The following is a 27,553-nucleotide window of genomic DNA, read 5'->3' as shown; positions in this document are numbered from 1 at the left end:
GAGTAGATAATCACCACCTAAATAGCGCCCGCCTCCTATTCAATGCTGCTGTTTCTGACAGCATTGAAAGCAGTTATCAACAAAACCGATCCGACTTTAAAACAAATTGGATCTTTTTGTCGGAAACGGCCTGGGATTGTTGAATTCACTGTCTTTTCTCGATAATCAACGGCCATTTTCACCATCACGGCCACTTTTTGCCACTCGACAGGCAGACCATTGAACTAGTAGTTCACCGTGCTTGCTCATGAGCATAAATGCAGACGCTCAACATCGCTCCCCCGTGCAATTGCATGGGAGGCGTGTACAGACCAGAATAAGGGCCTCAGTGTATGAGCACCTTTACTCTTGCTGATGGGGTACTACACAAGGAGGCACAGCAGGTGGCGCTGTCCAGTGTCATATTGTGCCATTCCTGCTGCTTTAGCCTGCCAGACTCACTGCCAATAGGTGCAGCACTGTGCTCATAAAATGTAATTGTGTCTCTGGTGTTGGTAGCTCTCGAGGACTGGAGTTGGCTATCCCAACAGTTAACGTTTTCCAGGTCTCCTCACAGAATCACAAGTGAAGTAATTCGCTCCATCTGTGGATCATTTAAAATGTGTCCGTCAGTAATGAGTGCACCTGTGAGGTGAACTGTTGGTAGCTCTCGAGGACTGGATTTGGCTACCACTGCTCTAGTGTAATGCAGTTGATGGTAGGACTGGTGCTACGCTTTACGTCAATGCCATTCTCTGCAAGTTAGGGCCGAATGAATTTTAGTAACTGTGCCCGTTGCAAAAAAAGAGGAGGTTCCAGGGACAGTACCCACCACACTAGTCGGGTTAAGGAGGTGGGATAATAATAATTAAAACCGTAAACTGGAATTTCTCTTTTGCACTGTATAGAATAGTATGTATGCCGGGGACTATCCCAGTGCTGCAGCCTGTCACATGACTCCTGGTGTGTCAATGTCACATGACTCCTGTTGTGCCAATGGTGTGTTTGCCATCCCTCCCCAGTCTGCTCGAGCCGGCTGCCTGGAGAACAAGATTACAAGTATGAAGCAGGAACAGAAGAGCTGGGAGCAGCAGTCGCAGATGCTGAAATCTCAGGTGTCCCTGTCGCAGGAGAAGGTAACGGCAGACTGAATGTACTGTGTCACCATTGCCATCTGTGTGCCATCTGTGAAACTGCTGTTGGTGTTTCAATTAAACAAATACTGTAGCATTATATACGGTTATACTCTACAGGTGCGGCCTCACGTGTACTTGGCATATCTTTTTACCACTTACCACTGTTATACCCTGGTTTGCTCCCAGTATATCCGCCCTGTTCTATATTGTGCTTGCATGCACTTGCTGTAAAAAAACAAACAAAAAACTAACGACCATAGGGGGCGCGCATTGTCAGTTGTTCATACGATAGCGCTCAGAAGGGCCAACTTGAGCTATATTGTTTACATTGGGGTGGCCAAACCTGTCCTCAAGATCTACCAACAGTGCATGTTTTCCAGGCAACCTGTGGATCTATAGTAGTAATAAATGTAGCAGGTTTGAAAATGTGACAGTTAGTAATGACTACAGCTGTGCACCAGCTAGGTAACCTGGAAAACGTGGACCGTTGGTAGATCTCGAGGACCGGTTTGGCCACCCGTGGTTCACAATATAGCATAGTGTGTACAATTTCTTATCTATGCGTTTGTGTGTCGCCTGGGTATGAGTCATTGGACCCAATAGGAGATCGACATAAGTTTTTCAAATTTTTTTCCTGAATGTCGACATGGACACCATCAAAGTGTACCACTGCACTCGCCATGCTGGGCATGATGCCTTGCTGCGTTTGGCACAATATTTTTTTCCCACCATGCCGTAGTAGATGGTAATGCATGAAATACCGCCTGTTGGGGCATGTTGCTAAGGGGTGTTGCCTAACATGCCTGGAGGTTGCATGGTTCCATGCCACACAATAGAACCATAAGCCGTGACATCATCGTGCTTGCAGTTACTTAGGCCCCACGGTTGGATGCATTTATGTCCTCTTCCTAGTGGGAGGAGCTGAACACATTGAGGCGGGACTAGGCATGCCAATGCGCTTTGGAGGTGAAGGAGAATAGGCCTCGTCCTGTATCTTCAGTGGAATGCCATTAATCACTTTTATTGGGACATTTTTCATTGTAAAATTAAAAACTGTAAAATGTGCATTGTAGTCAGATCCGATGTTACGTTAATCTCAAAATTTTATTATGTGAAACCCCTCCGCTCAGTCACCCACCCCTCAGTCTCCCATTCGTCAGGAAGTTCAGTTGATGAATATCTCTCATCTTTTAGATCCAGAATCTGGAAGAGAATCTGCAAAGCGTCAATCTCCAGCTGTCCCGGATCAAGTCGGATCTCCGCGTTGCCCACCAAGAAAAAGAGGCTCTGAAACAGGAAGTGATGTCACTGCACAAACAGCTGCAAACGGCAAACACCAAGGTGATTTCATATGATACGGTCTTATATAAATTATTCTATAAATAACATTGCGGTAAGAGAGGAGAGCTTAACTATGGTCGTTCTGTGGGCCCAACCAATAAGGATATGAAAATTCAGCCTGTCCACTGGCCACAGAGACATGTCTACCCTTGCCTGCACTACTTGGTATTTATATCTGTACCCTAAGCTTAAACCACCCCTAAGAGCCTCTCACTTCCTGTTTTCAATACCATTACCTCTTATTTCCTTGTACACAATTAAGAACAAGGAGAGTGGTGATGGCTTGGTTACTACGCATTTTATCCTGCCGCCAGCACCGTGCGCCTCGCCCTGCCGCCAGCACCGTGCGCCTCGCCCTGCCGCCAGCACCGTGCGCCTCGCCCTGCCGCCAGCACCGTGCGCCTCGCCCTGCCGCCAGCACCGTGCGCCTCGCCCTGCCGCCAGCACCGTGCGCCTCGCCCTGCCGCCAGCACCGTGCGCCTCGCCCTGCCGCCAGCACCGTGCCCCTCACCCTGCCGCGAGCACCATGCCCCTCGCCCTACCATGAGCACTATACGATTCACTCTGCCGCTAGCACTATGCGCCTCACCCTGTCGCTAGCAATATGTGTTTCACCCTGCGGCGAACACTGTGCATTTCACCTTGTAGTTAGCAACATGCGTTTCACCCTGCTGCTAGCACTTCACATTTCACCCTACCGTCAGCCTATGGGGCACATGCTGTATATATCTCTGCACAGTGTTCAGACATGGATACATTTAATTGTAAAAGTATATTTTAATAATGATGTAAGATACTTGTCCGGATCTTGCAGTTGTATAGACGACCGCTCAGTTGGGTGCAGTTGCTGCCAATCCCGAATGATGAGATTTCTATATAACATGCGCCTGATTTGTCCCGTTTAGAAGCAGGTCCTGGAAATGGCCATGCGCTCCTCGGGGCTCCAGGGCCAGCAGAAGAAGCAGTACTGGGATGACCTGGAACAGCTCATGGAGCAGGAAAAGCAGCTCCTACGAAAGGAGAATGAGCGACTTCAGAGAGAGGTTCACAATACGAAGACTGATCTGGCACAAAGCAGGGAAAAGGTAAACGGGGGGTTAATATACCAGTGTGTGGGACACCACAGAAAGTAATTATATATTTATGTTTAAACGAGCAAATGGGATGCAAAATAAAGCAACAGGAATGATATTAGGTGCATGTAATATTACTGTACATCATATCGCTGCCCCTGACACATGCAACCATGTTGTCACTCACCTGCTGATATACTCTGTGCTGCTGGGGACCCTGCTCCTCCCACTATATAACTCTCAGTCTGTGGCTTCCTGCTGCCTCCATTCCCCTCCTCACATCACATCACTGCCTCTTTCACATACAGCCCTGTCCTCACTGACACATAACTTATCTCCTGATATCCTCTGTGCTCTGGGAACCCTCACTATATGCACACACTGCCCAATATGACCTGAAAGCTACACAATGAAGCTGTTTATACTGTACGCCGAGTCACAGTCACCCATCTCTTGCACGTTTGCCGTCCCTCCCTCACTGATACAGGTGCGACAGCTGGAATCCTCTGTGATCTCTCTGAAGCACCAGCGGCAACTCAGCCAGACCAGCTTGGTGAAGGCCTTGGAACAGGAGAAGTCCAGTCTGAAACGGGAATGTGAGCAGCTGCAGCGGGACCTGATGGCTGCTAACAGGAAGGTAGGATCATTGTGGGGTTACTACAGGGGGTTGGCATGGAAAGCACAGTGGATAGTCCCGCTGCCAGGTCCTCCTCCACAGGAGTACAAGGGCATCGGCGTAACATTACACTACACCTCCTGCAATGGGGGCACGTCCTTGTCTGTAGAGCATATCTTACCAAACTCAGAATCCCAAACAGTGCATGTTTTCCAGGTCTCCTCACCGAATCAAAAGTGAAATTCACTCTACCTGTGGATCTTTTAGAATGTGTCAGCGGGTAATGACTGTGCACCTACTGGGCGACCAGGACAATGGGACATGTTTGGGACCCTGAGGGGCGAGGCTGGGAACAGCTGCTGTAGAGGAACTGGCTGCAGTTGTTCTCTGCTGTGACCATTACTAACATAGATCCTCTCCCTTCTGGTTATCAGATAAGTGCCTTTGAACGAGAATCTGAAACCACTATGGCAGAAAACGAAGGTTTACGGGTGAAACAGGGGAAATTTGATGATCATATAACAGAAGTAAGTACCCAAATCTTTAATACTGTAGTACTCATATTTATAAATGTGTAGAGCATCTGATGCAGCACAGGGTGTATGTGTATTCGTTCTGATACCTTTTATTACAGCACTAAATATTCCAGGCAGAAGTAAACCCCAATCTGTACACCATCTTCTGAGTCTTTGTGGTGAGACCTTCAAAGTCAATGATTTAAATTAGGTGTGGGGTCTGTCAGCCCTGGGCCGAGTGAGGCTCTTCATGTGCTGTGAATCTACAGAGGACAGCTGGCAGTGCATGCTGGGGATTGTAGTTTTACAGCACCTGGAGAGAAACTGGTTGTCCAGGTCTACCGAACAGCAATGTTACATTCTAACGAGTGATGCAGAGAATCCCCAGTGCCCGTTGTTAGGATGTTTGTAGTAAGGGTGGGAGAGGTGTGGCACTCCAGCTGCTGCAGGACCACACATCCCAGCATACAGTACCCTGCCACAGTTTTGCGGTTTCGTGAGCTATAACTGTGTCCTGGCATGCTGGGACATGTAGTTCCACAGCAGTTGGCGTTCCACGAGATGCCTAATACTGTTGTCGCAGATCTTTGTCTCTTCCTTGAGAGTGTTTCTGATATCTCATATTTTGCCTGTTTTCCTGTCCTGTGCCTGCCCTCTGCCTAGACCTCAGGAAATCTCAGAGATGGGTGCACCTCCGATTCTGAGATATATGGTAACGGTACCTCAGTGTTTTGACTGCATCATTGCATGACCATAAGTCTATCGTGTGTTCCATTCGGTGTGTGTATTCTCCATTATGTCAAACAGCTGTTTTATCAAAACCTATCATAACTAAATAAGTCTGTGATCAAGCTGAAATCACGTGTGGGGGGGGGGGGGGGGGGGGGGATTTTACTCCTATGCATGGTGGTCTCTAAGCCGGCATCGCAGCCCATTCCATCTCTGACCAATAAACGAGAATAAGAACGAGTAGTAATCCACCAGCGTATAATGGGCCTCATTTTAGTTCACTCTTTCTGACAAAATCCTTCTTAGATGGACAAAACCATGTGCACTGCAGGTGGGGCAGATGTAAAATGTGAGAATTAGATTTGGGTGAGTTATTTTTTTTCTGTGCAGGGTAAATACTGGCTGCTTTATTTTTACACTGCAATATAGATCTCACTTTGAAGTAAACCCCCACCCAAATCTACTTCTCTCTGCACAAGTAACATCTGCCCCCCTGCAGTGCACATGGTTTTGTCCATCTAAGAAGGATTTTGTCAGAGTGAACTAGAATAAGGTCCAAATGTGCCAATCTCTTAGTGATTGGGAATCATCGTTTAATACCAGGAACTTATATTGGATCAGCAGCTATTGATGGTTTGGTGGCCCTTTGAATGAACATAAGCATAACAGCGCTGTATCAATTATGTCTATTTTATTACAGCAACATCTTTTTTTATAAATATTATAAATTGTGGCTTGGTTCTGTTCCTTTAGTGCAGGGGTGGGGAACGTCAGGCCCGGGGGCTGTATGCGGCCCCCGTAGCCGGTCTGAGTGGCCCTCTTACCCTCCCGGCGGCTTTGCCGGGAGTCAAGTACAAGGGAATTCTCACGAGAGGTCGGTAGTTCTTGTGAGATTCCTCTTAATCAACAGCAGCCATAGACTGTCAGTCCTATTCAGTGGCAGCCGCCGGAGCATGGGATGGCTGCAGCAGGACAATTTGTAAGAGACATTTTTTCATATGGCCCCAGAAGGATTTTTTCCCCATACAAATGGCCCTTGGCACAAAAAAGGTTCCCCACCCCTGCTTTAGTGTCTTTTTTGCGCCTTCACGGAACACCAAACCTTATGTAGTTATAGCTTCGGTAGTACAGAGTTTGGGTTTGGCAAAGGCAAGAGGTAATACCGGGTGAGGGTGACAGCCATACAAGGTTCTTGTGGAGACCAGGGAAAGCTGTACCACTAGCGAAGTCCAAATACGTACCATGAGAAGCTGAAGTAACACTGTATTATTGTAGTGTTCATTCTAGCACCCGCTATCTCTGAAAACCCATGCAGTTCCTCTTTCCTGCCTGGGGTGTCGCTGTCAGCTGTAGTGCTTGTAGCACAGTGTGGTCTGTATATCAGCACTGATATGCAAACCAGACCTGTGCTAGAAACACCACAGCAGACAGCGACACCCCAGGCAGGGAACAGGAACTGCATTGATATTCAAAGTTAGCGGGTGCTAGAATGAACACTACTATTGTATAATGGAGGACGGTGCAACGTATGAATGCCCAGATCACCATAATATCTCATACATGTGGTTAGTCTTGCAGAATACAAATACAGGTTGAGTATCCTATATAAAGATACCCCAAAACTGAAATATTCAGAAAAAGTAGGTTTTTCACTGTTTTTTTTTTTGTCCCGAATTTCGACAAAGTCGACGTGGACACTAAAACGTAGCGCTGCGCTCGCCATGCTTCGGGCACGGTGCCTCGCTACGCTCGGCACACTATTTTATTCTCTCCACACCCTAGTGTGGTAGGGCATGAAATACCGCCTGCCGGCTCAAAAACAAGGTGAAAAACCCCATGTCTACCTTTTGACTGTCCACCTTGCCCATGTCGACCCAATGACCTGTTGACCTAACCCATATTGACCTTCAGTCATGTCAACATTCAGTCAAGTCGACCTAGTGGTGTAGACCTAATGCTTGTCGACCTAGTGACCGTATCCCGTCGGGGACACTGTGGACATCATAAACATAATCTCTTTATCCAAAATGCTTGTGGTACCGAGCATTTCGGATAAGGGACACACAACCTGTAATAGTATTGGTACGTGGCTTATATGATTGGATCACCGTTACAGCATGACACCACATTTTCCGTAATGCTAATTTATGATTCTGTTAATGTTTTTGAGCATTAATGATCGGGATAATCTGGGGGCATACACACTGCAGTATGGGCCAAGTGCCCATTGCCAAGTGTACCACGGAAGCGTGTCGACAGCTTTAGGCTGGTCGGTATAAATAATAGTATGGGTACTCTAGAATGGCTTCGTTATACATTGATGCTGAGGTGGATAGTATTAAACTCCATTAATGAATACAGAGTTTATTCCCAATTCACTTGCGTAGAACGTAATGAACTAATAATAAAGTTTGGTACTTGTGTAGTTTCACTGCGCCAGCTTCCGCTACTTTTGAAGCTACTCTAATAGCGTAGCCCAACGGCTGCCTTACTTGTGTCGTTTCACGGGGCCAGCCTACGCTGATAACGCAGCTTACACTGCCGCCGTGAAACTACACAAGTAAGGCAGCCAGGGACGCTACGCTACTTCTGACTGACTACGCTGGGCGCGAGAACACTACGCTGATTCTGACAGGTATAAGCTGGCGCCGTGAAACTACACAAGTACTTAAAGTTTCTATGCTGTCTACAGTTTGTAATCTGGGGAAGATGTATCGAACATTGGTTAGTACTTTATCTCTTTCCAATCGGCTCTGAACTGTCATTTTATTAAAATACAGTCTGCAAATGACAGTTCAGAGCTGATTGGTTGGTATTTCATCTCTTTCTAAAATTTGATACATCTCCCCCTTTGTCACATACGCCACAATATTAATGCAGCATTAAAAGGGAAAGGTGGGGCGTTGCCCGTATCAACCAACAAGCTTCTAGATATCATTTTATCGAATTTACTAGATAAATGCTAGCTCGAAGATTAGTTGCTAGGGGCAACATCACTTGTTTTTGTTAGAAGATATATAATATATATTACCCTAGGACCAGGGTGGGGAATCCATAGCTGATTTGCATTTAGATTGTGTAACCCTGTAGGTGCTGTGATCTTGTAGGCCGTTCCCACTGTCATTTCCTGTAAGTCATTGGGGAATATGGAGTGTTGCATGTTTTAGCAGTGTGGTACTTGGTGTGACTTGCTGTACAGGACAGGAGCTGCATGTGTGTTCCTCCCACAGTCCTCTGTGTTTCGTGTTCAGTTACATTGTGACATCCGGGCAGTAAAGGGGCATACACACGGGGCGATTCAGCCTCATTTATAAGTAATGTGCATCACAATGTGTGCTGCTGAGCGATTGTGCGTAAGCGCGTTGGTCAGCAAGACAGCCTGGTCACCCCGTATGTACGGGGCTCAATATACGTTTCACTTTTCTTATTACGTTCCATATAAATACCACACAATGAACAAACCATTTCTTATGGGGCCTACACACTCGCTCAGCAAGATCCCTCAGCGCACACACAGCGTTGCATAGCGACGTGCCGCTGAGTGAACTGTCAGGGCCGGTGTTCTCCGGTTAGAACACGGAGACGGGCAATTTCTAAGCGATCTAGGCCAGGATGCACTAACACCTGCCTCCCCCCTCCGCCAGCTACCGCAAAGCATCTAGCGACCAGAGCTGCCCTTTGCGAATCAGCCAACAGGGGGTAAGTGGGTCCCCGCAGCTTTCCCCCCTCCTCCTACCCAGCTGCTGCAGGGCTCTCCCTCCTCCTCCCTGCACCCAGAAGGGGGAAGTACGGGCCTAGGCAGGAGGTGGTCGCTGCCCAACACAGATGTGGGTGGAGTGTGGCAAGAAGCTTTTGCTGGTGATACACACACACCCCCCCCCCCCCCCCCCGGTAACCTAGCGTGCCAAAATACGGTAAAAACCCTGCTAACAGGGTTTTTTACAGCATTTTTGTGATAGTGCATCCCGCCCCTAGTCAGATTGCTAACAAAATGCCCTGATATCACCCCGTGTGTCGGGGTCATAACTTATACATGATGCAATTAACTGACAGTGCACATAGGGGGTAAATGTATGAAGCATTGAAAAGAGTGGATTAGTTGCCCATGGCAACTGCTATTTCTTTTATAGAGTGTACTTTATAAATGTTACTTCAAAGCTGATGTGTTGTCATGTTCTCCACTGTCGCACTACTCCACTCTTAATACATCTACCCCATAGATTCAAGCTGGGATGGGCTGAGATGTTGCCCCTAGCAACCAATCAAATTGTACTTATTAAGCACCTTCTAGAAGAGAATGGAATCTGATTGGTTTCTCATAGCAACATCCCATCTTCAACAGAATGCACATCTTAGTACATTTACCCCAGGGAGTCCGTGAGGAACAAGGTTCTCGGAAAACTGCACCACAGGCCCGATCTATTACTGACCACCGCTCGCAGATCAGGGGATCCCAACAACCAGTGTGCACTGTATACCCTGCAGAGGCCATGCTGCCATATCTGGCCATAGAGAACCGTCAGCTTCATGCCGTGTATGCCCTGTGGCTCTTGTATCCTGTATGTTGCAGCACATGTAACGAGTATTCTGCCCTCCGCAGGTGATGCACTCGGCCAGCAGTGTGCCTCATAGTACCTCCCAGCTCCAGCAGCAAGCTTGTGTCACGGTGCCTCGGGAACAGTACCTGCAGCTCCAACACCAACTACAGCAGGCAGAGTGGCGCGGCCAACAGCTGCAGGCAGCAGTGGATCACCGCAGTGCGGAGAATGTCACCCCACAGGTGAGCGTGCATTCCTCTCACTGACGTAGTGCCTGTACTGTCTCTGGATATGTCAGTTCATTGCCGGCCACAATTGGCTACGTTGGTGCATGTTGTCATCTGTTGCTGAGAAATACATTGTGCCATTCATTCGTTCATTCATTGCAGTACACAATACACCTCAGGTTCTCAAAGTCGGTTCTCAGGACCCCACACAGTGCGTGTTTTGCAGGTCTCCTCACAGAATCACGAGTGAAATAATTAGCTCCACCTGTGGATCTTTCAAAATGTGTCCGTCAGTAATGAGTGCACCTGCCGGGTGACCTGGAAAACGTGAACTGTGTGTGCAGTCCTGAGGACCGAGTTTGCGAACCACTGCAATATATAGTAATCGCACTGATCAGCCTTATAAGTGGATTCAAAAGCTCCTGTGACGATCAGATTGGGAGGTTGGGATCTGGTGTCCTGCACATGCAGATCCTGATCCTATTATGGAGATCTAAAGAGAGCACATGCTGAGCTAGGTAGTGCTCACTGTGTACCGATCCGATAATCGCTCTGTCAATTCAGAACATTTCCCGCTGGCATTACCAACCTCAGTTCTCAAGGCACAGGACAGGTTTTTGTGATATCCAGGCTTTAGCACGGATTGTAAAATCAATATGACTGAGGTACTAATTAAGTCACCTGAGCTCAAGCCTGGATATCACTATAACTTGGACTGTTGTGGGTAAATTTACTAAGATGGGATTTCTATCGAAGATGGGATGTTGCCCATAGCAACCAATCGGATGTCACTTTATATTTGTTTAGCACCTTCTAGAAGATAATACATAGAATTTGATTGGTTGCTCATAGCAATACAACTCCCATCTTAGTAAATTTACACCTTAGTGGGCCTTTAGGACCGAGGTTGGGAATGCCTGGGTTATCGGATGGGCAGAATTTATCGCACAGTGGGGTACATGCATGAAGCAGTGATCAGGGAGGAGAAGTGAGCCAGAGGAGACGTGCCCTCCCATTGCAACCAATCAGCACTTAAGTAACATCTATAATTTGCATAATATAGACTTAGGATATTACAAAGGATAGTGGGAAAAAATTGTGCAACCAATTATGGTGATGCAGCCAGCTGATTCATAAAAGAGGTACACCACCTCTAGGTACAAATACAACAAGATTAATGAACAGCTCTGGCGCAAGACCATAAAAAATGTCTTCAACAAATGTGCAGAATATTCTTTATTTTCCAAATACAATTGAAATACTTAATATCAGGACCACGTTCCAAAATCATGCAGTAAATGCCGGGATATATGCAATTATACCTCACCCTGAATGTGGGCTGCGGTGGGCTATGCTTGAGTCCAAGTCTGCGGCACCACCGCAGAGGGCTTAGGGCGTCTGGCTCCCGGTCAAAAAGTGCTTGTGCATGAAAGTGCTGAGTCCATATAAAGTGCATCAGTGTCCAATAGCAACGCGTTTCAGAGAGGTCCACTCTCCTTCCTCAGGCTGAATAGTGTGCCTGTTCACTCGTGGTCATATTTATACCACTGTTCTGATGCTCTTGATTGAAAGGCAACCAATCCGAGCGCCAGCTGCATCCGCGCCCCCGGAAGTTCCCTGCGTTCCAGGCCGCACTTCCGGGTTTGCGTTCCAAATGCCGCTCAGTGACTTCCATTTTCTGCGCTGTTCTGTGTTTCAGCGTAAGATATACATTTCCTTCAATCTTTTCCATCTTTTGAACACAAGCATTCGTCTCCCAAAAACTTATTTATTTCTTTATTGTGGCTCCACGGGTCTTTTTTCTATTCATTCCTGGGATTCTTTGTATTCTTTACCAGGGTTCCCCGGCGGCCATCTTGGTTAAGGGATAGACGATGGGCAAAGCTTCAGAAAGCTAAGAAAATCCAAGGGTACACATCTCTCTCCTCAAAATACCTGCTATACTGTACTTTGTATTCCAGTAAAGTCCGTCCCTATTTACCGGGAGAGTGATGTGTCCCTTCTTGTCATTCCTTGCATCTTTCCATAGGAACATGTAAAATGGAAAAAGTGGGTACAATTTATAAAATGGAAAAAGTGGATACAATTGATAAAACAAAAGGAATATCATATAGTAAAACATCCACAGGGGTTATTTAAAAAGATCATAAAAAAATGGAGGAATAAATTATTCTAAAAACCATTTTAGCTCAAAATCTACATTATGTCCGTTGGGTAGCAGTGTATTTAGAAGGAAGATCCACCTCATTTCACTCCTTGCTAGTCTTACTTCAAGATCTCTGTTTTTCCAATGGGGAAAGATCTGTGAATCTATGAATCTTTTTATTGCCCCCTCACATTTATTATGGTGTTTCAAGAAGTGTTCTGACAAGGGATGTGCAGCCCACATTCAGGGTGAGGTATAATTGCATATTACCTGGGATTTACTGCATGATTTTGGACCGTGGTCCTGATATTAAGTATTTCAATTGTATTTGGAAAATAAAGAATATTCTGCACATTTGTTGAAGACATTTTTTATGGTCTTGCACCAGAGCTATTCAGTAATCTTGTTGTATAATATAGACTTATACAGAGCAGCTGATTGGTTGCCATGGGCCACTTCTCCTATGGCTCACTTCTCCTCCCTTACCACTGCTTCTTACATCTACCCCAGTATGACCAGAGCTTAAGCTCAGTCATTTGAAATCGCTTGTGGGGTAAACAGGAATGAACCGTCTTTCTGTTTCCCAGTCAATGAGTGCAGGGCGGGTGGCCAAGTTGTACTTCATCCCTCTTTGGGTGTTTAAACTCATAGGGAGTGGCGGAAATGACCACCGCTTGTGCAGTGTTTAATGAGGACGTGTCTGTTGAATGCAGTAGATAGTAATGACGATTTACATTTTTTTAAAGTGTCCGTTGTCCACTATTGGTTTATTAGATTGTATTAGTGTAAATGTAGGTTTTATTGTATTACCGTGCATGATCCCACTGTCCATACACCTGCATGATCCCACTCACCATGCAGTAACTGCTTGCTGTAGCTAACATCATATATACAGTATATATATGTCCTCATGCTTCAGTAGAATAGCTGTTTTTGTGCTGATGTTTATATTGCTTGTGTTATCCTTGCTCTATTAATCTTTTTAGTATATATCATTCATACCGATGTTGTCAACTTCCAACTATTTACTATTATTTCCGAGTTTCCATCTACTCACAACTTTTGCTATGTGTAGTAGTGTTCTACATTAGTCTCCAAGGGCCAGATGTACTAAGCTTAAAAAGTGATAAAATGGAGATTATTACACTGGTCTTAGCCCATAGGTGAGCCCATAGCTAAACACCCCCCTGCCCCGCCCTGCCAGCAGAGATGGTTTCCAGGTTCACAAGGGGGTGGGGGGATTTTCCATCCCTTCAGTATTATTTCCCACTTATCTGGCCCACAAGAATGGACACAGCAGCCATTTTGTAGAAGCCGGCAGCAGTTCTTTCTCCTCCCCTTGTGTTCCTCCATCTGCAGGAAAAAAAGTGGGTTATGGTCTTCCCTGGCCTATATATGTTTTGCCGAACCACGCCATTCTCGGTTGTGCAGCTGAAGATGTCTTTCTCTTCCCTCATTTTCTGTCTGGGAAGAGGAATACATCGAGGGCTCAGTCTGGACAAGGAGTTGTGACAAACGTTTTGCTCCACATGTCCCTCCATCTTGAGCAAGTAATGACATAATATTTTAGGGTGGGTGTTTTTCAGACTCTTCTTACAGCAATAGGATTTTGTTTATGCTTCTTTCTGCAAATCTAGACCTTCTAATTCTATCTCTTTCATCTTTTGGAAGTTGACACCAGAGGTCGGAAACAAAAAAGTAAAAAAAAAAATCCAAAAAATGTCTTTGCACTTTTATCACCAGAGGTCTGCGGCCTATTCGCCAATGGCCCCAGTGTAGAAAGTGCGTTTTGTATTTGCGAGTTGCAGCGATGTAAAATTGGGGTGAAAAGTACCAATTGCATTTTTCCCCTCAGGCCTTGCTTCCGGAGCAACGAGCGCTGCATGCAGACTCTTACAGACGGATTGGCCGCCTCTGAAAATATGGCTTCTAATCAGCACCTAACGCTAACTTACCCTAACACTACTACTGGCATAAGCTGGGAATACTTGTGAGGGCTGCAAGCCCTGCTGTTGGCTGTACCTTTGTCTTAACCTTTGCAGTATTAATATATACTTCCTGTCTATACACCGTGGCAGCAGCAATATTTTGCACTGAACCAATATCAATAAGCACGCAGCCTATCCCTTTGCTAGGAACAGGTAACATCACTGAGGCACTTCTACCTCAGTGAAGTCACATGGAAATAGTGACATCACACTGAGGAAAAATATTTATGATCATGAGGCTTATCCGTTCACCCAGTATCCTACCTCAGTGTTGGTTGTCCCGAACAATGGTTCAGTAAACAAAATGTCCACCTCCATTAAAGCATCACACCCGTAATCACTGTGTAATTACTGATATAGACTTCTGACCGAGGAACCATATTCGTTCACTAGGGTCTATTAACCCGACAGAGGCATGAGGCCACCCCTACCTCAGTGATGTTATTTGGTTGTTCTGAATATTGGTTCAGTGAACAAAATGGCCGCCTCCATTATGTGTAAGCAGCAAACACCCGTTAATCACTGTGTAATTACTGATGTAGAAATAAATTGTGTACATTTCTGATGTAGAAAATGATTGTTGTAAAATACCTTATTTAAAAGAAGATAAGAAATCCGTTTTCTGGTTTTGAGATTTTATGTATTTATACTATTTATTAGCCATGATTTCCACACTTACTACTATATTTATATTTTATTTTTTTCATTTTTTTTTTTTTATAATGTAACATTTTGAATGAAAACACATTTTATACGAGGCCCAGGGGAGACTTATGGGGCCTATTTATACTGAAGTTTGTAAGATACTTTTGCAAAGAGAGACCGATGTTTTCATGCCGCTGGGAAATAAAATTGTTTTAACAGTAAAAAGATTTATTTTATTGTTTATTCTTAATATATTTATAACCTATTTGACATGTAAATAATGACATTTATTATTATGAACTAGAGAATGTTAAATGTATTCTCATTATAATTATTTGGTGCAGAAACCGTATGGGCAAAGTAACTTACAGCACAGAACCTAAGGGTTGGATGCCGTTGTAGGCAGTCGGGAGTCAGATGATAGACTAATGGTGCCCATACACTGTGCGAGCTTAATAAATCTACCCCTCAGTGTGGTACATCGGTTATGGTATAAAAAAAAATCGGTACTTCTTTCCTAGCACAGCGCCCATCGTGGGTCATCGCATACCTTAAGTTAAGCATTTTTTTTTTTTTTTTTTTTTTTTTTTTTTTTACCTTAAGTTAAGGTTTGCGATGGATGCGATTTTGGGCTATTTTTAGCCTTTTTCCCGACAATTAGAAAATCGCATCCATCGCATGCCATTATAATGGCATGCGACTGACGCGATTAAACATTGAATGCATTGTACCCAATGTTAAATTCCTATGTAAAATCGGGTCCATTGTATGCCATTATAATGGCATACAATGCGACCAATGCGATGGACCCGATTTTACATAGGGAACAATGTTAATGGGGCTAATGTACCTGATTTTTTTTATTGTATACCCACCCTGATGGGTAATTTGTATGTGAAATGCGCACCCCCCCATTGTTAACGCCACCCCACGATGAACACCAACCCGAAGCGTGGCAAGCGCAGCGGTACGCGTGCTCCGACCTTTGCATACCCCCACTATCCACGTCGGCGTGGAGGTGATTTTATATAGTGTGGCGAGCCACCGAGCCCGAAGCTGGCGAGCGCACGCGTAATACCTGTGAAGTAATGCGAGGCTCGGTGGCTCGCTGCGCTCGCCACACTATATAAAGTCACCTCCACGGATAGTGGGGGTATGAAAAGGTCGGAGGACGCATACCGCCGCCCCTCGTGGGCTCGCCACGCTTAGGGTTGGCGTTCATCGTGGGGTGGCGTTAACAATGGGGGTGCATTTGACTCATCAGGGTGGGTATACAATGAAAATTGGGGTCTGGGGGGCATTTAACATTGGGCCCAATGTAAAATCAGGTCTCAGGGACCATTTTACATTGGTTCCAATGTAAAAATCGCGTCCATCGCATGCGATCGACGCAATTTTTTAGGACCCGATGGATACAACTAAAATCGCTGGCGCCGTGCTAGGAAACAAGTACCAAAACATCTACAGTGTCTAGGTCTACAATCATATGGTTGACCACTAATGGTCGACATGGTCAAAATGTTGACATGATTTTTTAAAAATGTTTTTAGGGTGTCGTGCCCCCACGCATGGCTCGCTGCGCTTGTCCATGCTTCGTGCTCGGCACACTATTTTATTCTCCCTCCACGCCATAGTGGATGGTAGGTCATAAAATGACACCTGTCGGCTGAAAATTTAGTCAAAAAATGCATGTCGACCTTTTGACCCGGTCGACCATATGACTGTCTATCATGAGTCAGTCTATGATCAGTCCTGAAACCTGGTACATTGGGTTAGGATGAGTGTCGGCTGGGCAGGATTAAGTAGAGTCAATTTGAAGTTTTGTAGAGCGGTGGAGATACTAATGGGGAAAGAGGGAGAGAGTTCCAGAGGTAGGGAGCAGCGCGTCCAGACCTTTCGGAGGTAGGAGTGAGAGGAAGAGTAGGCAGCAGAGGTGGCATGCATTAGCGGAGCGAAGAGTACGGATAGGTGTGTAAAGGGAGATCAGGTCAGAAATGTAGGTGGGTCGGTAGCCCAGTCTGGAGATGACCAGTGAGTGGATGAGGGCCTTGGTAGCATTCAAGGTGAGAGGTTAATTTAGTACATAACTATGGACTAACTAATGTCTTAATCTGCCCTTCTTATTTAGCGCCGACATATTGATCAGCACTGACATTAGTAACGCACACAGACATTAGTTCCATAAGATGCCAGTAAACCGCTTGAAATGTGGATAGATGCTGGCATATCTGGGGCAAGATGCAAACCCTACACAGATCAGCCCTGGTCATAATGGAACCCATGATCCCAGTGCTGTGGCACACCAATGCTAACTACTGTGCTACCAACATAGATCTAACTGGAAATGGACAATTTATTGCAACCATCAGGTCATTCGGTATTATCCTAAGGTAATATGAATACAAGAGAGTCGCGGGTGGGATAATACACAAATACTACGTACATAAGCCTATGCAAAAAACATTTCCTCAGGTTGCACATGATGGTAAATTCAGCTACATGTTACATTGGACAATTGAAATGGTCAAACACCATCCCAGCTTTGGAGTACTGTATGGGGGTTTTAGCATCTTGTAGCTACTGCAAGACAACCTGTGTCCATTCCCCCATCAGCAGGACAATGGTCCCACAGCCACCGCAACACTGGCATGGTTGTACAAAGCTGTGAATGTTCTACAATGGGCAAGTCCACATGTCCGTCCAATCAAGAAGCTGCGTCACTATTTGCAAATTACTATAGAAGGTTCCATTGCCTTCAGAGGTGATTCTCTAAAATTCTGCGGGGGTTGAATACTTTTACAATCAATTTATCCGTTTTTAAAGATAAATACCTGCAGATAATAATGTAGTAGGAGTTTGAAAATGTTAATAAGTGTCTGGCATAACATGGGTAAGTGTTATTTGTATTATAGACAAACGGGTAACTCATTAGATGGATCAACACTTTTGGAAAAGACTACATATAAAAAAATGACATACTAGTGCCCCATATAATCACCAAGTAACACATGTACCGGGAAAAATGAGTTGACCTAAATGCCCTGGCAGAGATTATCCTGGTACAGAACCTTTTTTGTCACTTCCAATTGTTCCCATCCTATATATCGTCACAGCTCGTACAGGAAGTTATTTAGAAGTTGGTCACTTTACGCTGCCATTGTCGCCACCTTCCTAGTCACACACTGACCAGACTTTATACAGATGGCATTTACCAGGATTAGACAATTGTCTAATACAGGCACGGCCAGACTTTGACCCTCCAGCTGTGGTGAAACTACACATCCCAGCATGCCTTGCCATAGTTTTAGCATTCCCAAATAGCAGCACTGTGGCAAGGCATGATGGAGGGCAATTGTTTGGCCATGCCTAGTAATAGGTCCGTGAACACTGCATCTTTTAGTGAGGGAGATGTTTTTAGCTTTGGAAAGCGATAACGTGGATGCAGATGAAGTTGCAGGTTGTGTTTTTTAAAAAAATGACAGGAGCTGATAGGTTGGTAGTTTATCTCTCTCTGTTTTATCACTCTCCAGGACAGCCGGCTTGTCAGATCGATTACATCCAATTGTGCTCTGGTGCACTGTGAACTTACTATATCATCCTACAGCCAGGTGACAGGAATGGGGGTTGCTACACTGGTCTTACCCAAAAGAGAAATGCACAAGAACTTTAGAGCATTAAGGGGACTGCTTCTGAGTTGCAGGGATCGTCACACAGATGCAAATGGCGAGTGATTGCGTATAGCACAGAAGCAACGCAGTGCATTTTTGCATGCATCCGTTCTATTGTTATTTGGAGTCTGACATATGTCAGAAATAGGCTCCATCTTCCAATGTATCTCATCAACCTGATATTAGGCTGGTGCAGATGGCAAGGCTAATGGAGACTGTTGCAGCAGTCAGCAGAAGATCTATGGGCAGCATTGGTTGCTGCTTGCACACATATACAGTCACTTTGCCTGCGACTCAGAATAAGCCCAAATTATTCCCATGTGCTGAAGGAACTTATGTCCCTAGAGAAGTTTTATGTATATTTGGGTTTCAGTAGGAGAGCGCCCGTTATATGTTAGGATTCTGATTCTCGGTTACCCCCCATCCTGGTTCCCAAGGCATGGAAAAACTGCCTTTGCTCAAGTACTTGTTATTGAAACCCATGTTATATTGTCACATTTGCCTCAACTAGAGCGACCAGGAAGAGCTGCTGAAAAAGATGGAAGTGCGAATGCTGGAAGTGGAGCAGAAACTAAGAATTGTGAAGATGTTTTTACAGGAAAAAGTAAATCAGCTGAAAGACCAAGTGAGTTTTTCTCGACCATGTAATTTGTGTTTCTACAGTAGGTGGCGCTGCAGCGACAAGGCTAGTTGTCTAAGTCGTCGTCCTTTTTTTGGGGTGTGGGGGGGGGGGGGTAAATTTGGTAAAACGCTGAAGAGTATCTGATATTTTCTCTATACCAGGGAACAATCGCTTGTTAATTTAACGAAGAGCATTTTTCAACAAATGCTAAAAGGTGTCCCTTGATAAAAAGCCCGAAACTCCATCAATCCTCCAAAAACAAATGCTTTTCGGAGGGTTGGTCAATGTTTATTTAATAAATGCCTTATTGTATTACATTGATCAAGAATATGCAACTTAATAGAAGTTAAGAGGATGCAATATTTGTCTCATTACCTGACTGTCCAATAACATTGGCAGTAAAACAGCAAGGGCATGGCCAGCCTGGTAGCTGATATTTCCCTCACTGTAGGGGTGTAGCATCAGCGGATCCAATTGCATTATGCATATATTGCACCCACCCCTGAGAGTATAAGATGGAATTAATCTTCTGCCATCATCTCAGCTATTGGTCAGTTAACTGTGCCCCAGGAATTGAGGCAAAAGAGTTTCCAAACTATGACACAAATAGATTTGCCAGTGATTGGCAGCTTTTATGTAACTCGATTTCCTCTTTATCCTACAGGTCATCAAGAACACAAGAGCAGATGCTACGATAAAAGATTTGTACGTGGAAAATTCCCAGTTACTCAAGGCTCTGGAGATGAGCGAGCAGAGGCACCAGACGGCAGAAAAAAAGAACTACCTACTAGAGGAAAAGATCTGCGGACTGAGTAAAATAGTGCGAGACTTGGCACCGAGTGACCTGGGCGCAGTCCTCTCCCCTCATCGGAAATTATAGATCAACTATGGAGGTCCACCAAAACTTTAGAAGATGCAATGCTGCTTTATGGTAACATATCACTGCCTCCCAGTACTCTGAATATTCTAATGGAAAACCACAACAATGAACATTCTAGATCATAACCTTCTGACACACAATCATCCCTTAAAGGCCAAACCCAAGACCATCATAAGATCATAAAAGTGCAATGTGACACCAATGTCACTGACTTGCTGATGTCTTGGTGGTTGGTGGGATGGTTGCTACTGATCTATTAAAAAAAAAATAAAGATTGTTTTCAAGGACCCTTTACGTGATGAACTGTTGTTCCCGCTATGGATAACCGTTGTAGTACTGTAAATGTGGATGGAAGATTAATAACAAGATATGGTTATAGGCCTTGCTGGACAAGTCCACCTCCGCCGTAGTGTCACTTATATCAAACTATGTGACCAACTTAATGCACTGTATACTAAAACTGCCCAAACACCTGACTATTAGCTTTAAAACCAGCCAACAATTTTTTCTGTGACTATGTACTTTTACGGCATTTGGGAGCAAATGGTATATTATCATTTGCTCCCAAATATAACCAGATTTTTGGTCCAACCAGTCAACCATTGGTCTGGTTGGCAATATGATCTTTAGGGGTGTATCCAACTTGGTTCTTCAACTTATTTTAACCATGGCCCAATGAAGTTTCCGCTTTTGCTTTTTAACTCACCGCACCTTTATATCTGGCAGAGTTGTTTGTGTTCATTGGCTTTGTATACAACACAGAACTGCTCTGTGGCTAATATTTTCGCCAGAGCTGCTTTGTGTGGTATCCAAGAGTAGCGGAAATTGGAAGTTCTTGTAAAAACCAAAGTAGCCAATCTGCTTTTTATAGAGTTTGCTAGATGTTTGACAGAAGCTGATTAGTTGCTTAAAGCAACCAATAACAGCCATTCATCACTGGAATCAAATATTAATTTATTTTAGCACTTTTAAAACCATGACAATATGGGCTGGATGTATCTAGCTTCCAAAAGTCATAAAGTGGAGAATGATAAACAACCAGCCAATCAGGTCCTACCTGTCTTGTTACAGGCTGGGTTTGAATAATGACAGGTAGGAGTTGATTGGCTGGTTGTATATCACTATCCCTTTTATTATTTTTTGACGCTTGATACACCTGACCCTATATGTTGTGAAGTGCAAGCTATTCTATGTAGCGTGAATAATGGTTCAACCAACAAAATGGCCGTCGGAAAACATTGGGTGGATGGTGAGTGATTGGTCCTATTTCACAGGCCTCAAATCAGATATTTTATCTGAATAAAAATAAATTGGAGATAAGACTTTTCAGGTGTAAAGTCCAATTTATTACACAAGTGTATATACATATTTATTTGTCACTGCCATTATGTCCTGTCTTTGACCTTTGAAACCAAGTGAAGGAAACAATTTATGATCTTTATATTTTATTAAATTTTTTTTTTTTTTGTAAATATAACAAAACCAGATGTAATTATGTATTTTGGAAAAAAGTTTTCTGTCAGATATTGTGCCTACTGTGGCAATATCCAACATGTCTGATTGGGTAGTCTGCACCCCAGAAGGCGCTCATTAGGAATACTGAAGCACTTAAGTGTCACTGAAATGTTGGCAAGGGCTGACTTCTGAGGATAGTCTGCCAGAGAAATCCGTGAGTAACATGGCCGATATCTTACAGGTTCTGCTTGCTAGTGAATAGATGGTAGGTTATATTGTTGGTTAAGCTAACAAAATGGCTGCCGCTGTGTTTAGTTGATTCTCTAAGGCAGGCTTGTCCAAACTATGGCCCTCCAGCTGTTATGAAACTACAAGTCCCATAATGCCTTGCCACAGTTTTGCTGCTAGGGAATGCTAAAACTATGGCAAGGCATGCTGGGATGTGTAGTTTCACAACAGCTGGAGGGCCACAGTTTGGGTATGCCTGCTCTAAGGCAGGCTGTCCTCCATGCTTGACTTATCATGTCGGCTCAAAACTTATACTGCCAACGGGGTTAAACAAGGCTTGAAATAACATTACCACTGTGTCTGCATGGCTGACATTAGGGCACACTGAATGTCGACAGATCATGCTAACCCTCTGGTTTAAAATAAAACGTATACATTCTTAGATGTACTGAAGGTCTCTCTGCCACCATGATACAGGCTTGTGTCATATCAGTACTACCAGGTTTGTGTAATGGTTTTGTTCCTGAATAAAATCATTTTTGGTCAATTTTGTTTTTTATGGTTTCTCAGTTTGGCAATAAAAGTACAAAATATGCATCATCTTGCTGTTGCTCAAGTCATTTGTTTGATTTCCCAACCTTTATTTCTGGGGGGTGGGGGTTAGTTAGCAAGAGTTAATAAAGCACAGATCTCTCGGCAATCAGCGCTGCACCAGTGATGTGTGCGGAGCAATCTGTCACAGCCAATGTTCCCTGGTGAGAACATGACTAGATGTATACTGCATGCAGGATAAAGCCTCATACACACTAGGCCAGGCCTAGCCAACCTGTGTATCTCCAGATGTTATTCCCAGCATGCCTTGCCACAGTTTTAACAAATCCTTATAGCAAAACTGGGGCAAGGCATGATGGGATTTGTAGTTTCACAACATCTGGAGAGCCACAGGTTGGCCTGGCCTACACTTGGCGATATTGTTTGCAGTATCGCCTAGTGTGTTCACTCCCTGTCATTAACGATGCACACTCCCCCTCACCATTAACGAGGGAGGTCATCGTTAAAGACGGCCATGCCGCAGTATGGGGCTTAAATCTAGTTATGCAAAAGCGACGTGGGGCCATACACACGGAACAATCCGTACTCCATTTCTATGGGGCTGTAACAGACCTTGTGTGCATGCCCCAAACTTAAGTAGCTTTCACTGAGACACAAGGAAATACAGTTCTGTAATGGGAACCTTATGCAGAGTGATCTATAGACAACCCTGATTTTCTACTTTAACATAACCAAATCCCCCATTGCCCTATGCACTGAGTACTGTACAATAAAATCACCAGTTACTGGGCAAAGTCTATATCATTGTGTGGACAAAATGTAAAACGAGAATATACAACACAGCCACCAAGGTGACACGGGATACGGTCATATTGTCTACAGCATTTAGGTCTACAAGCATTAGGTCTACACCACTAGGTCGACCTGCATATAGGTAGACATACATTTAGGTTGACATGAATGAAGGTCGACAGGGTCATTAGGTCGACTTTTAGAAGGTCGACAGGCAAAAGTTTAAAATGGGGTCATTTGACTGTTTTATGAGTCGACATGTGCCGACAGGCGGTATTTCATTCCCTACCGTCCACTAGGGCGTGGTGGGAGAATAAAATAGTGTGCCAAGCGTAGCGAGGCACCGTGCCAGAAGCATGGCGAGCGCAGCGAGCCATGCGAGGGCACGCGGTGCTATGTTGACTGTGTCGACGCTTGCAAAAAAATAAAAACCCATGTCGACTTTTTCACTGTCGACCTAATGACCCTGTCGACCTAACACATGTCGACCTAATGACCCTGTCGACCTAACCCATGTCGACCTTCAGTCAGGTCAACCTAAATGCAAGTCGACCTAATGGTGTAGACCTAATGGTGTAGACCTAATGCTTGTAGACCTAAATGCAGTGTGACGAATGATCCCATTCCGGTGACACATTTATCCTCGATGAATACACTTAGGGCCTGATTCTGGTTGGATTGCTAAGCAGCCGTCGTTCACTGCTTAGCGAGCCTTCTAACGGCACCCGCTGGGCGTGCAAATGCCCCCGCCCCCCAGCAAATATATCTGCCGCACTACGATGGATGATTTGCATACACAGCCATTTGCAGAGTAGCGTGCGAGCCCGAAATCATTCACTGGTCGCCGACCATCGAATGATTTCTACAGTGCTCGCAAATCTAAGTCAGTCTCCGCTGACTGAGACCGGCGGTGTTGTCTGAGAACTGGGCGGGTGGCTGACTTCCTGTAAAGTCCGTCGCTATCCCGCAGGTGTACGCCCAGGCTTTTGCATACAAAGGTCCGGCAGATAAGGAAGCGCACCGCTCTATCTAAGTCGTAGAGACTGACACATTCAAAATAACATTTCAATATTAACCCCTTACCGCCGCAGCCTGTTTTTGCCTTCCTGACAGAGCCCTTTTTTTCAAATCTGACATGTATCACTTTATGTGGGGATAACTTTTTATTGCTTTTACTTATCCCAGTGATTTTGAGATTGTTTTCTCGTGACACATTGTACTTTAAGTTAGTGGTAAATTTTGGTCGATACAGTCTGTTTTTTTTTTGTGAAAAATACCAAAATGTCGTAAAAAAAATAGAAAATTTTGCAATTTGCAAAATGTTAAATTTTCTGCTTGTGAGACAAATAATCATACCACTCAAAATAGTTAATAAGTTTTCTGCTTGTGAGACAAATAATCATACCACTCAAAATAGTTAATAACTAACAAAGACCATATGTATACTTTATGTTTCCATCATTATTTCAACCTCCTTTTAATTTTTTTGGACACTAGGAGGCTTAAAATATGAATAGCAAATTCTCAAATTTTCAAGAAAATTTCAAACACTGATTTTTTTAGGGACCAGTTCAGTTCTGATGTGACTTTGAGGGACTTGTATGTGAGACACCCCCATAAATGATGCCATTTCAAAAACTGCACCCCTCACAGTATTCAAAACAGCATTTTGGAAGTTTGTTAACCCTTTAGGTGTTTTACAGGAATTAAAACAAAGTGTAGGTGAAATTTCAAAATTTAATTTTTTTAGCAGATTTTCAATTTTAATACATTTTTCTAATGAACACAGTAGATTTTACTAGAGAAATGTGACTAAAAATTGATTCCCCCAATTCTTTTGTTTTCATAAATATCCTATATGTGGCCCTAGTGTGCACGTTGACCAAACCACAGGCTTCATAATAGAAGGAGCACCTACTTGATTTTGGAGCCTCCTTTTTATGAGATTATTTTTTAGGCACCATGTAGGTTTCTAGGCACCATAAGATGCTAAAAGTTAGGAACCTCCCCCACAAGTGACCCCATTTTGCAAACTACACCCCTCAGGGAATTCATCTAGGGGTATAGTGTACATTTCAAACCCCCAGGGGTTTCACCAATTTTGGTACAACTGGGCTGTGAAAATGAAAAATTACATTTTTTTTACACAAAAATGCAGTTCTGGCTCAAAATTTTTCATTTTCACAAGGAATGAAGGAGACAAAGCACCCCAAAATCTGTGCCGCAATTTCTCCCGAGTACGGCAATGCCTCACATGTGACCAAAAAATACCATTTGGGTGCATGGCAGGACTCAGAAGGGAAGGAGTGATATTTGGATTTTGCAGCACAGATTCTGGTGGAATGAATGGTGGGTGCTATGTCGCATTAGCAAGACCCCCGAAGCACGGTGAAATGATGAACCTAATAATCCATAGATGTGTGGTATATTTTAAAACACTCCTTCATACATAGGCCGGGTTTGTCGGGGCAAGTTTCACAGTGGAAAATAGTTTGCTTTCTTATTCCCTTTTTATAGCAAACTTTGCACCTTTTTTGTGTCCTGCCCTTTTTTCCATTGGAGGGGATTTCGTTAGGAAAATGCTGCCCTGATACAATACGGGGGCCAGTACTAGAAGTACTGGGGCCAGTACTAGAATCTGAGCTGCAAAATCCAAAAATCACTCCTTCCCTTCTGAGTCCTGCCATGCACCCAAATGGTGTTTTTTGGTCACATGTGAGGCATTGCCGTACTCGGGAGAAATTGGGGCACAGATTTTGGGGTGCTTTGTCTCCTTCATTCCTTGTGAAAATGAAAAATTTTGAGCCAGAACTGCATTTTTCTGTAAAAAATTACATTTTTTTACACAAAAATGCAGATCTGGCTCAAAATTTTTCATTTTCACAAGGAATGAAGGAGACAAAGCACCCCAAAATCTGTGCCCCAATTTCTCCCGAGTACGGCAATGCCTCACATGTGACCAAAAAATACCAGTTGGGTGCATGGCAGGACTCAGAAGGGAAGGAGTGATATTTGGATTTTGCAGCACAGATTCTGGTTGAATGACCCCCGAAACACCCATACAGTGGAACCCCCCCACAAGTGACCCCATTTTGCAAACTACACCCTTCAGGGAATTCATCTAGGGGTATAGTGTACATTTCAAACCCCCAGGGGTTTCACCAATTTTGATACAACTGAGCTGTGAAAATGAAAAATTAATTTTTTTCATTTTCACTGCCCAGTTGTACCACAATTGGTGAAACCCCTGGGGGTTTGAAATGTACACTATACCCCTAGATGAATTCCCTGAAGGGTGTAGTTTGCAAAATGGGGTCACTTGTGGGGGGTTCCTAACTTTTAGCATTTTATGGTGCCTAGAAACCTACATGGTGCCTAAAAAATAATCTCATAAAAAGGAGGCTCCAAAATCAAGTAGGTGCTCCTTCTATTATGAAGCCTGTGGTTTGGTCAACGTGCACACTAGGGCCACATATAGGATATTTATGAAAACAAAAGAATTGGGGGAATCAATTTTTAGTCACATTTCTCTAGTAAAATGTACTGTGTTCCTTAGAAAAATGTATTAAAATTGCAAATCTGCAAAAAAAATGAAATTTTGAAATTTCACCTACACTTTGTTTTAATTCCTGTGAAACACCTAAAGGGTTAACAAACTTCCAAAATGCTGTTTTGAATACTGTGAGGGGTGCAGTTTTTGAAATGGCATCATTTATGGGGGTGTCTCACATACAAGTCCCTCAAAGTCACATCAGAACTGAACTGGTCCCTAAAAAAATCAGTGTTTGAAATTTTCTTGAAAATTCGAGAATTTGCTATTCATATTGTAAGCCTCCTAGTGTCCAAAAAAATGAAAATGAGGTTGAAATAATGATGGCAACATAAAGTATACATATGGTCTATGTTAGTTATTAACTATTTTGAGTGGTAAGATTATTTGTCTCACAAGCAGAAAATTTTTGCAAATCGCAAAATTTTCCATTTTTTTCCGACATTTTGGTATTTTTCACAAAAAAACACAGACTGTATCGACGAAAATTTACCACTAACTTGAAGTACAATGTGTCACGAAAAAACAATCTCAAAATCACTGGGATAAGTAAAAGCAAAAAAAAGTTATCCCCACTTAAGTGATACATGTCAGATTTGAAAAAAAGGGCTCTGTCAGGAACGCAAAAACTGGCTCTGTCAGGAAGGGGTTAAAATGTATAAGTGACTCGTCTACACAAATGAATTTTTGGGGGATGTACATCTCAGCAAATTTGGCGCTGAAATGATCAATGACCGGCCTGACTTTGAATAGCCGGTCAAAGGTGGGATCATCTCTAGGTGGGCACTGTGCATTATCATTGTAATGCAAAAATTTAAGGATCGTCTCAAAACGAGTCCGGGTCATGGCCATACGATGAAGTGGGGTGCTGTA

General features: G+C 44.0%; 1 protein-coding gene across 5 annotated transcripts in view; it reads left to right on the top strand.

The window, feature by feature from the left end:
* The window catches only part of NIN (ninein), a 101,387-nt gene extending 79,007 nt beyond the window's left edge, over positions 1-22,380 (top strand). Inside the window, exons 23-31 of one of the 5 annotated variants that reach the window (XM_083166209.1) lie at positions 1,002-1,115; positions 2,310-2,456; positions 3,362-3,541; positions 4,017-4,166; positions 4,580-4,672; positions 9,990-10,169; positions 18,464-18,541; positions 19,113-19,226; positions 19,888-22,380. In XM_083166209.1, coding sequence (XP_083022335.1) covers positions 1,002-1,115; positions 2,310-2,456; positions 3,362-3,541; positions 4,017-4,166; positions 4,580-4,672; positions 9,990-10,169; positions 18,464-18,541; positions 19,113-19,226; positions 19,888-20,103 — 1,272 coding nt within the window. In that variant the 3' untranslated portion in view covers positions 20,104-22,380. Of the gene's footprint in view, positions 1-1,001; positions 1,116-2,309; positions 2,457-3,361; positions 3,542-4,016; positions 4,167-4,579; positions 4,673-5,323; positions 5,373-9,989; positions 10,170-14,155; positions 15,470-18,463; positions 18,542-19,112; positions 19,227-19,887 lie in introns of those variants that run through there. The other 4 variants (XM_083166213.1, XM_083166210.1, XM_083166211.1 and 1 more) reach the window with 4 other exon arrangements.
* The last annotated feature ends 5,173 nt before the right edge of the window (positions 22,381-27,553 follow it).

Source organism: Crinia signifera, chromosome 12 (assembly GCF_055691185.1).
Source record: "Crinia signifera chromosome 12, ASM5569118v1, whole genome shotgun sequence".
Classification (NCBI taxonomy): Eukaryota; Metazoa; Chordata; class Amphibia; order Anura; family Myobatrachidae; genus Crinia; species Crinia signifera.
This window is presented reverse-complemented; position numbering and strand designations above follow the sequence as displayed.